General features: G+C 31.9%; 1 protein-coding gene across 3 annotated transcripts in view; it reads left to right on the top strand.

Moving 5' to 3' along the window:
- The first annotated feature begins 318 nt into the window (after positions 1-318).
- LOC118199111 (uncharacterized) overlaps positions 319-12,486 on the top strand; it is a 73,845-nt gene continuing 61,677 nt past the window's right edge. For 2 of the 3 annotated variants that reach the window (XM_085819835.1, XM_085819834.1), the window contains exon 1: positions 319-383. In XM_085819835.1, the coding sequence (XP_085675961.1) occupies positions 347-383 (37 nt within the window). In that variant the 5' untranslated portion in view covers positions 319-346. Of the gene's footprint in view, positions 384-3,268; positions 3,390-12,486 lie in introns of those variants that run through there. The other variant, XM_085819836.1, reaches the window with a different exon arrangement.

Below are 12,486 nucleotides of genomic sequence, written 5' to 3'. Positions count from 1 at the left end.
AAATGAATAATTGCAAAAAACATGGAAAACAGCTAATTTAAATCATTTTTATGCAAATAGGCTCAGTTTGCAACACTGGCGGGTAAACGCTTAGAAGGATAGCTATAGTTATTCAACTCTTCTTATCTGAATAAACAAGTAATATTTTGTTAACTGTTTAGCTTTCAAAATAAACAGTTAAGTGCTCAGAAAAATAGACACATTTTCGAGTAATTTGTATAACTAAGCAAGGATCCCGGACATCAATTCTAGGATGCCTGATATAAAAGCTTGAAATCATTTTTTTGGTTTATTCTCGTCCTAAAATAATGAATTGCATTTTGTTCCTGCATAAACTTCAAGCAAGATGTTTCGTTTAGTGTTCTTTATAATGATATTTGGTGGTACGTATGAATTCTCATATATTATTTTTAAATATCTGTGGAATATTTTAATCAAAAATTATGTCTACATTAACATATTACTGAGCAGCCCAGTTGGGAAATAAGTTAAATTTTTATATTGCGACTCAATATTTTAACAGATTTTGATTTATATTACGATTAAAGTTACAGAGTTAAAAATTACATAATAATGTTAATTTCTATTTTGATTTTCGTAATATTCTAAATTGAATCTCAAATATTCTTTTCCAAATCTTTGCATTCGTAGAGCAAGAGAATGATCAAGAAAGTTTATTGTATTAAAACTACTCTATTCAGGTTTGGGAGGTTAGATTACCTATTTCCAACGCAACGCTTGACTTTAGGAAAATATCTAACCATCCGAATAATTAACTGCTAATTATAATGCCACGCTATGCAGTAATAAAAAGTGTATATTTTCTAGAGATGTTTCTAAGAATGCCATGATTCATGATAAAATTATTTCTCCATCCGAAATGAAAATTTGATCTGTTAATGGGCAGATGAATGAGACTGCTTGAGCAATAGTAATTATCTCAGGGTTCAATTCCTGGTGAAACGGGTTGCTAAATAAGTGTCTCTGTAGTTTTCCCCTTCGCAACACAAATACGAGCCAGTTTTCTTTAAAAAGTTCTCCAAGAAGGCATCCCTCCCGTTAAGCAAATAGCTTCCGCGTGCTCTGCCATATTCGACTAACTCATCAGTTTTCAATTTCTTTTTGGCTAATTGACTCCTTCCAGACATTTATTTTGCTCAGCTCTTCTCTATCCTTGCAAAATTAAGATATCAGGTGTTTTTTCTATATAATCATCCGAAGGCACGGATTGAAAATGCATGAAACGTTTTATCTATGTATTGCACTTGCATTGAAACAAATTATTAATTAAAAATCGTAATGTAACAGAAAAACAGAATGGTAACAATTAAATATTTCTCAAACCTTCACAGTAGTGAACTTGCGAACTATGCACAGACTCCTGCCACAGCACCCAACGGAGTAATTGAAAGATCGTGCGAATTAAGCACTGATTATGCTACAACTACAGATTTGCCATCATATTTTGAGAATAATGGAGCAAAGGTTGTTTTACAGCATAACTTTAGGTAATGAAGAATCTGTATGCGTGTGTATATGTATGTTCTTCACATTGTGGAAAAACGATGGAATCTAGAGCCACCAAATTTTGAATATCCTTAGTTCTTCACCCAAACATGTGAACAAAATTATATACAGAATAATTTTGAATTTTGAATTTGTATCTTTATTTATGTTGTGATCTGCGCGAATTTTGGTAAAAACTCAGCTGTTTAAAAGCTTTATGTTATCACTTGGAAGAACGTAAGATATTTATGTTTCATATTTAATGAGAAAATCAGCCATACAAAAGAAGTGTGTTGCCACTCGGGTAAACGTTGTATATCTGTATTTCAAATTTAATAAACAAACTCATGATTTAAAAGTAATATGCAACCACTGCCCGAATTAAAATAATTGATCTTCCACGCAGCAGTATGTTGTCGTTTAGAAAAGCGTGAGTTATTTTATTTTATTTCAAATTATTCTGCTGTTAACAAATTAAGCGATTTAAAAGGAAGGAACGCAGATTCATTTCAACTGTTATTAATTACTATCTGGACTCTTTAAATTACCTTAATTGGATTTATTAAAATCATTATATGTAATAAAACTGTACCATTATTGTAATAAGATAAGATGACTTGGCGAAAGAAAGTTGCTATGGATTTTTACATATATATATATGTAATAATAAAATTCCATAGTCAAGAATACACTTAAAATTCTAACTGTATGTTCTTTTCATTTTTAATGGCGACTGTCTCTTATTTGAAAGTACGTGGAATTAAATCCACAGCCCCGTAGTCAAGTTGTTTTTCCCGCCTTTTCTACAAGTACAGTTATAGAATGTTCTGGAAATATTTAAAGCGAACTGGATTGGCTGACGAGGCTGACGTCATTTCTTGGAAGCTCCGCCTTTCCAGAGGCTATAAAAGGATTCGCAAAAGAATATCGGGGCTTTTTTCTTAAATGTCACGATGCAGTAAACTTCATACAAAATATTATTAGTAGTTCTTTTTTATTTACTCCGGATATCTGATTTTGTAACTGCTTTTTCTCTGGACCAATAATAAATGGATCTTGTTTTTTAAACTTATCGTCTGATAATTTAAGCTACGACTACATCTATATTTCTTCAACGATCTATTTATTCTGGACAAAATCTGATACATCACACACACATATATATATATTTCACACTAGCTATTTTAAGGTTCAGGCCGTGCAAGTGGCCAGTTGGAATAGAAAACTTAAATTATATGCAGCTTGGATCAACTTGAGTGAAAGGTTAATTAATACAGTTTGATACGTTTCTTGGGAAATGGTCATTCGCGAATTACTCAAAATTATTTACTAAAAGCAGAGAGTGAACCGATGTCCCCCAATTATAATGATGCAGTCTAAGTTCAGTACATTTTAACTGAGTGTCCGTATTTTATGAAACATTTTAACGAATGTGTTCATAATTAACATCTTAAACATATTTAAGGCATTATTGATATTCCGCCATAAAAACTATGATGCAATTTTCTTTGAGATTTATAAATTAATTTATTTATCAAACTTGACCGCCAATCGTTATCTCGCGTTTGATAATTGTTATCTCTATCACTTTCTGAAACTAGTGTAGCAGAATATTGTTATCTATAAGTTAATATCATTATCGTCACTAATCGGGACTCCAAAAATTTCTCGAATTCTGACAAATGATTAAAACAGATATGGATAATTTTTATCATCATCCAGCATTTTATGAGATAAAAAGTCGTTTTTATTGTGAAACAATGTCTACTCGATATAAGACAAACACGTGTTAGCTATTGAAGATTGAAACTTTGATGTTGTAACTTGTTTGATTGAAACTTTGATGTTGTAAGGTAAAAGGTGCTACAAAGAAGTATAAATTGGTAAGATTTCTGTCGATAAGCATTAAAAAAATAAGCTTTAATAGGCTATCGGAAAGTAAGCTTGTCAGTAAAAAATATCAATTGATAGGATAGGATTTTTATTAGAAAGCATTAATAAAAATAAGCATTAAATGGCTATCAAAAAGTAAATATTTTTTCAAAAAATACAAAAAATATCTGTTAATAGGATTTCTTTCGGCAAGCAGTGTCTCGTATTAACTAAAATCTAATGTATGAAGGATCCGACTAATTGGTAAATTTCCCTTTACTTAGTATATATTTTAAAGATTAAATTGCTTGAAATTACTGATAAATTATTAATGGTGCTTTTCGGTTAATGAGGTTCCCCCACTTTTCTGTTCTTTTTTTTTTAACTGCCTTCGGATTAACTGGAAGGTCATTTTCAGTGTTCAACCAGGTTCTGACGTCCGGTGTCATTTAAGGTTCTGAGTTGACTGTTATATGTAATCCACACATTTATATATATAGAACACATTTATAAAATTTGTTTAACTTTTAAAACTTTTACTGGTAGGCTATTTTTCGAAGTGTTACGTTATAATCCGAAGTTTCTAGATTTCAAGTTATTTAAAAGCCTTGGAAAGAAGTTAACATTTTCTTTTAACAGTTTTCGCATCCTGACAAGACAAGAAATTATTGCCAATCGACGAAACCTAAAGCTTTTTTATCGCTCGCCTTTTATCACTTTTTAATCGCTTTTTTAGTATATAATGAAAGTGCGCTGTCGTAACAGAGTGAATCATTTAGAAAACAATTCAACCCATTCTTTTAAACATTATGAAATTATTAGTTCTGTGTAACCGAATGTCAATATTTTTTAGTAGTTCAATAGCTTAGCAACGCGCTCGCACTTCCAGATGAATTAGAAGATACTCGTATAATGCGTTGCTATGCAACGTAAACGTCTGCACTGGCTAACCTGCTAAAAATAGCTCAGGTATCAGGAACATCAATTCTTGTTCGGTTTCATCTGGAGAAAACTGTATTATTCTTAAGCACTTTAAGAAGGTAACACGAAATAATTGCATATAACGCAACAAAAAATCGTACACGCAGTTCGATTATTTAATCTATGATCTTAATTTTTTTATGATGTATTAAAGTATGAACATAATTTGATAGTATGTAAGGATTATGTTAATTTTATTAACAGTTAAATTTTAAGTTAAAGTTCCTTTCCTGTCAAATTCTTAACTTCAACTTACTACTTCCGGCCAGAACGTACTTTTGGAATCTTGCTGAATATTTAATGAGGAGGAGCGGTATTTAAACCTCGAAGTTACTTAGCCAGAGAGAATCAGAGTTTCTGATTTACGCGCGTCTGCCTTTTTGGCCACTCTCTCTCTCAAAGCTGTTATTACGCTCGACCGTACTCAGGCCCTTGCTAAGCTTCGTAGTCAAATAAGTTAAGGGGCCAACTCGATTTGAACCTTGATAGCTTCGGCTATACTTTTTTAGTTAATCTTAGTTTTAGTTTAATTCTTAGTCTTTTAAGTTCAAGTCCAAGTGCGGCTTTGCTTGTACACTCCCAGGCGGAGTTTTGTTAAATCTTATTGAAATAATAAAGGGTTAGTTACCCTTCTATCTTGTTGTTTCTTGTCACCGAACTCAAGCGATTATTCGCTTATCAGTTCTTAGATTCTTCACTCCCAACATTAACTTAGAATTCCAAAGTGAGGAACTCTACAAGCCAAACTGTAGAATGCCTAAGTGTTTCGACGTTTTAATTCAAAATAGAATCACGTTGTGGTGTCAACAGTAGTTTCATTATATCAAGATATGCACAAATGAAGAAATCCTGACGGAAGTAAAATCAACTAATTATTCTAAAAATTAGTAAATTAGGAAAAGTGATTATAAGTATAAAATATTGAAATTTCGCAAAAATTCTCGCTGTTGCTGGGGTGTTTATAAATGTATAAAGATACAGAGATAAACAGATATCGTTACATATAAAGAGAGAGAGATATGTATTTAAATTTACTTATTTCTGATAAAAGAAAGTTTTTAATTAACTTGATTAGTATGAATTTTCCTCATCCAGAACAAATGTGATAGTTATAAAATGTATAAACACAAATATAAGAAGAGGAAAACAATATACATGTGAATAAAAAATTAAAAACTGCATGCCAAAATGGAAATATTTCAAATGTAAAATATTAGATAAAAGGGAATATTTACAATGAAATTCAAAATATGTGAATAAACACCGATATCACAGAACAAGAACCAAAAAATTAAACAAATTTATTTTAGTGAAAAAAAAAATTAAAAAAAAAAAAAATCTGAAATGTTTCAGATTTTAAATTACGTCCAAAGGGGCGTTTTTTAACATTTTGTGTGTTACCTTTCTTTATTAAATATCATGTTCCTCGCACTTAATCCATAAGATCCAGTGCAACAGCAATATCGCAAAATAGTTTTAAAACGAGCATATCTTTAGAATTTCCGATACAGAGACTCACGCGCTGGAGATAAAAATGTTTTTTCTGCACAACGTTGCCATTGCTCGCTTTGAAATCCTTGAGTTTGTTAATCAAAAATTCGTCAAAGTTTTAAAAAATAGGGAATCGATCATAAAACAAATTTCAAATTTCAAATTTGGTCTTCCACATGCTCATATTCGTTGGAGGATTACGTTATTCAAAATTCGATGACTCTATGTACCGTTGTTTTATCACAATACGAGAAATATACATACATTTATGCAGATTTTTCATTATTTAATTTCTTCAAATATAATGCAGGACTCTAACATTTTGTGGCAACAGTTTGAAAAGTGAACCGACATTTATGAGTCCGACGCAAAATGCTAAAACGAAACTAATAGTCCTTTGGGATTCAAATCCCTTTGGACTAATAAAATACAGTTGAAGCAATGTGAGAATGAAAATAAACATTTACAATGATATAATAATGTGAAAATAAAATGATCATATTGTTACGTTTTTCTCTTATTCTAACACCAGTTGTTGCGTTATTTTCTTCCTTCACGTTCATACGGGGTTTGCAGATTTGGAGTGAATAACGACGACACTTGATGAAGTATCGAAACACACTTTATTTACCAATATCAATCGGGGCAGCTCCAAAACACTTTTACAGTCGGCGAAGATCTACTACAAACACGTTGACACGATCAGCGACACAGCCTTCAGGTTATCAGGCTATCACGCTGGAGACAGCTTCACTGCAAAGCACCAGAGTACAGCTCCCAACTCTGCTCGGTCGTTCTTGGAACTCCACGTACTCTCGAGACTCTTCACGCTACAACTCGTGATGCACTCGAGGACACACGAGCACAGCTCCCGACTCTTCGGTTCAGTCGTTTCCGGAGCTCAACACGCTCTCTCGATGATGCACTAACCGCGATATATTACGAGACTCTTGCGGTGCACTCGACGACCCACTCGGCACTCGCTGCCCGGCTGTCAACTCGATCCACTCCGCAGGGACTGATTCGCTAGACGAGACACACACACTCGCCCTCTCGACGAGGCACTCTAACTTGCCCTCTCGATGAAGCACACTCTCGATGCTAACTGACTGACTGCGGACCAGCAGAGTTTATATAGCTTTCGGCTTGTGTTCGAGAACATTCTGGGCTAAACCGGAAAGAATTCGTTCCAGAAGGTTCTCCATCAGTCCATGGCATGTCGGCAATTTTGTCGCCGAAGGGGCGATTTCTCGCCAAATATGGCAACCCTGCATCCCCTTGCCATTTTATGGCAAACCTAAAACTGCTTTGCGGGGAAGCCATCTTACCGCCCCTGTACAGTTTGTAACAATATATAGTAGCTCACATTTTTCAGGACACTTGTGTTTTTGAATTTATTTGAAAATATGAATAATTAAATATTAGCAAAATAACTTTTTTTAACATATATAGTATTCATCATCTGGTTTGAAACTTGCTTGCTTTGAGAGTAATTACTCAAATAATTTTTTTTTGTAAAAAAAAAAAAAAAAAAAAAATCAAGAAGTTCCGAAAATGAACTTACATAAACATTCGGACACTTTAAACCAGGGATTGGCAACCTTTTTATCATCGAGTGCACAAAAAAAATTTAAAATTCTTAGCGGGCGCCACCAATTCAAATTTCATAATCAAATTTCAAACGTCATATATTTTGTTTAAAAGATATAACGTTATTGAGCTAAATAGCATTTACTTATAATTTATACTCTTAATTTTTTTTTTTTTTTGATATGTTAATGTGAAATTTGTGTATGTAATTCATCTGATAACGTAGTATAATCGACAATATAATTTGAGTTGCATGTTCTTAAACAATTACGTAACTGCGAATCAGTATGTTTTTAACGGTGCTTCAAACAAGTCATATTTGCAAAAAACGTCTCACGATTTTTGGTACTTGAGCAATAAGCATTCATCTTTACGGTACATGACGAAATAAGATACTGATTTCTGTTTATCAAGCTCCAAAATATCTTGTTAGTTTCATAAGATTTTAAAATAACGTCATTTTGCACAGTTACTATTTCTAAGTTTTCCATATTAAGATGAAAATAGTAAAAAATTACTATAGCCATGTTTTCTGTATTCGTAATGTTACAGGGATTTATAAAGAATTTTAAAATAGGCTCTAAATTTGCAATGTCAACAAATTATCTAGAATCAAATTCAGTTTGCACTGCAGACACAGTTTGAGGATATGTGTCTGTATTAATGTAACGCTCTTTCCGACTTTCTGCCTTCTGCCATTTTTTTTTGGGAGGGGGGAGGGTTAATAAGAGATCATACCTATACAATTCGAACACTGACTTCAAGCTATTGATATCGCTAATCATATCAGCAACGTCATTATTCCTGCCCTGTAATTTCAAATTTAGTTCATAAATTTCAGCGTTAAATCGGTCAAAAAAGCCAAATTTGTTAACTAGTTTCTGTCTTCCAGCTGTTCGTAGTTTCCTTCCTCGAGTAGAAGTGGGCGGGACAATAGAAATTCACAATTAGTCGTGTATAGTCCCGCCGCTCTAACTGTGTAATTCCGCTCCAATTTTGATAGAGAATATTCCGGGATAAGGATCTCTCACCCCCTCTTCCTCTACCATCAACCTCTTGAAAGGACTCTAGGCTTGGCGTGTATTTTGAATGCCTCCTTGCCTCACAGACACAATGCGCTTGCAAGCATTCGTGCCTTCTTCGGGATTCGAAACTGGGCCCTTTGACACGATGATCAGTTTCAAGTTGAAGTGCAGCGGATACCCATTAGTCAACCAATAGCAGTGTGGACATTTTTCCTGTAGTATCTTTATTTGAGCATTAGAAGAGCTTTTACATATTTACAACTAGATATATAGTTACAATATAACTGTGACAGATAGTGCCGTTCGCATTTACGTTATAATACATAACAATATTTTTACATGGATAAATAATACATGCTTATATACGTACATACAGAAAGCATTTTGGACATGTACATGCAGACATGTACATTTTGAATAAGTACGATGAACAGATGAGCGACAGAGAAGCCGCGGTGAAGAAAAGAAGTGGCAGCAGCTTGGGTCGAACCAACGGCCAATTTACTTGAACAGACTGGCTAAACTGAAGGGAAAAAAATTACATGAATCGAAGGGAAAGGAAATGTTGGTAAATTCTTGGTATCCATATTTCACTCAGTTAGTCCACCGTTCGAAGGTTATTTTAAAAATTTGAGGAAACACGTTTGGTTACAGACAAGCAAACTCTACTGAGTCCTCATTCCGTGCGGTCGGCCAAAAACACTGCAGTTGTCAGTTACAGGATCAGATTTAGACTTGATGAGACACTAAGCTACAAAATATGAGCCCTTTATAAGTCTGTTATACTATATTTTAATACCATATTTATACTATATTTTAAATTTTTTTTTTTTGGGGGGGCGGGGTCCTTAAGCTATAACTTGCGTAGCTTATACGCAAATCCTGCACTGGTCAGTTAGAATATCGATGAGAATTCAGGAACATTAGCATGTCATTCTTCTCAATATTTGAACATTAGCAGAAACAATTTGCAAGGAATTCTCACTAAACACCTTTATCTCCACCTTTAAACATTGGACTCAACTGAATTAAAAATTGAATTTAATTCAAGCGTGCAAATTCAGCCAACAGCAAAAAAAAAAACGGCTGCGTAAGATCTTCTTCGAAACTCGACGCTTCTACCCCGATAATCGTACTTCATCATCACATAACATAATACAGCATGCTTTTTTACATGAGATTTCAATTGCTTTTATCGATACAAATATGGAGTCAGACTGTGACGGAGACTATTCGCGACTTGCGACTTGACACCATGAGATTCTTGTTTCTGTGGTGTTTTGTAAAGTACAAGGTCTATGGTAGCAAACCACGAAGACCGCTTGAACTGAAAACAGAAATCCAACACGTTATGGCTGAAACTGAGCCAACCGAGAAAAGGTCTTCTAAAATTTGATGAAAAGAATGAAGATATGTCAGTACAACCAACATCATGTTCCATAATTGATCTTCAACATGCTTACTTTGAAAATTCTATAAATACAGCCCAATTAAAAAAATATTTTATTTTTCAATTACTGTGTTTTATTTTAAAATTAAATTCGGCATACTCGGATTTAATTTTAAAATGAAATCGATGGATCATCCTATGTCGTAAATTATGTTTATGTTTGTTACTATCCGCGCATTTTACCTTGACAATCTGTAAGTGTATTCCTTGTTGGGGTTACGTCCGTTTAATCTCATCTGTGCAAATTGTGTGAATACATTGTTCACCATCTGTAAACATCCTTGATAAAGCCATCTTTTCATTTTCCAAACAGAAAGTCAAGGCAAAAGGAAGATCCCACGAAAACCTGCAATAAAACTTCAAGTTTTCCCTCTTCATCTAGCCTGTTTATTCGGGAGATATTTATGAACCCTTAACATGCAACGACTTATTTTTAACATCATATAATATGTCGATTGTAAAATTTCGATTTCTTGTGTGCTCTGTTTTGCAGGAAAATCAATCTAATGATAATAGTGGAATATTGTAGTAGGAGTTATTCAAAGGATATTTTTTTTTAAACATTTCGAAAATTTCCTTCTTTCAATGTTCCTCATACAAAAACGAAATGCAGGAAAAAATGCCGCAGTTTTTAAAATTTAAATTCTTTCCAAGTTGAGTTTTAATTTTATTTAGCAATAAATATTTCTTTCGATGAATTGAGAATTATAAGCATTTTTATTTAAGAAACATAACCTCAAATTTTACATATTTATTCACATTTTTTAATTAAAAAAATTATCAAAAGAAAATTCTATTAGAGATGTTAACTATAATTTAAAGTTTCTAGTATCTCGTTAATTTTAGTAATTAAATCTATTAATTCTGAAATTGTGAATATTGAGCCCTTATGCAATTTACATGGTCGGCCGCACTTGGAGCAGCACTTAAATGACTTTGTTCAATACTTTAATTCACTTTTTTTTTTTCCTTAAAAGGCACATTTTTTTTCTCATATAAAATTTTTAGTCCAAAGTGGCTTTGTCCCTGAAGGATTATCGTTTTCGTTTTGCGATTTTGCGTTGAATTACTATAAACGGCGAATCACTTTTCAAACTGTTGCCATCAAATGTTATTCCTGCATTATATTTGAAGAAATTAAATAATGAAAAATCTGCATAAATGTATGCATATTTCTCGCCTTATGATAAAACAACGGTACCTAGAGCCATCGAATTTTGAATGACGTAATCCTCCTACGAATATGGCCATGTGGAAGAACAAATCTGAATTTGGAATTTGTTTTATTATCGATTTCATATTTTGTAAAACTTATCGAATTTTTGAGTAACAAACTCAACGATTTAAAAGCGAGCAATAGCAACACTCTACGGGAGGAAAAAAAAAATCTTTTTACCTCCAGTGCGCGGAATTGTGTATCGGAAATTCTAAAGATATATGCTCATTTTAAAATTATTTTGCGACATTGTTACTGAACTGAATTTTATGGTTTAAGGGCAAAGAACATGATATTTAATAAATAAAGGTAACACACAAAACGTTAAAAAACGCCCCTTTGGACGTAATTTAAAATCTGAAACCTTTCAGATTTTTTGTTATTTTTAAATTTTTACCGTCATTTGTAAAAAATATTAGTTAGTTTAATAACTGAATTTTATGTTAGTTTAATAAGTGAAGTATGCTAGTTTAATAATTTCAATTAAATAATTTTATTTCTTAAAAAAAATAGAGACCTGTGTCAGCCTTCCTTGAATTTTATACAACATTTATCTAAAACTGGCATCAATTATAAGCTATAGTTTGCGCGATTTTAAAGAACTAATAAGAGTGTTTCTCTTTATTATAATTTATTTAATAAATAATAATTATTATATTTAAATATTATTTATTATAATAATTATTATATTTAAATATAATTTATTGAATATATAAATATTTAATAAATATAATTTATTGAATATATAAATATTTAATAAATAATATTTATTTAATAAATAATAATATCTTTTACCAATCTTTTAATCTTTATCTTTTTTTTTTTTATTTTCGAGTGTAGTAAAATACTGTTTATCTTAGCTGAAAGGAGCTAAGCTATCTCGAAAGTTAGTAAGTTCCCTTTTTTATTGAAAAAAAAAAAAAAAAAACTTGTTTTTTATAACCATTTTTGTCAGTAGGATCATAAGCAGTAGTTTTGAAAAAATTTTGCATAAGCTTCAAAGCTTCACTAAAACTATTTAAAATTTAAATTTTATTTTAAATTTCAATAAAATTATCTTATTTATTTTATTTTGCATATTATGCAAAAAAAGTCACATGTTTCACTAAAATTAAACAATGAAATTATTTTTATTTGCCTAAATAAGCAGAATGTATCCTCATTTTAGATTAAAATAAAATGATGAATTTTTTTTTTTTTTTTCAACTAAACGCATAAACTTGTTTTTATTTTTACTGTACTATAATTAGCCCAAGAAATTATTTTTCATTTGCTTACAACCAAACGCATATCTTATTTCTATACGTGTAAATCTGAACTAATATATTATTATTATTATCATTATTTCGTTATTT

The sequence above is a fragment of the Stegodyphus dumicola genome, chromosome 7 (genome assembly GCF_044657685.1).
Source record: "Stegodyphus dumicola isolate Sdum_Otavi_A_Nest chromosome 7, ASM4465768v1".
NCBI classification, from domain to species: Eukaryota; Metazoa; Arthropoda; class Arachnida; order Araneae; family Eresidae; genus Stegodyphus; species Stegodyphus dumicola.
Note: the sequence above shows the minus strand (reverse complement) of the source record. Positions and strands in the feature narration are given on the sequence as shown.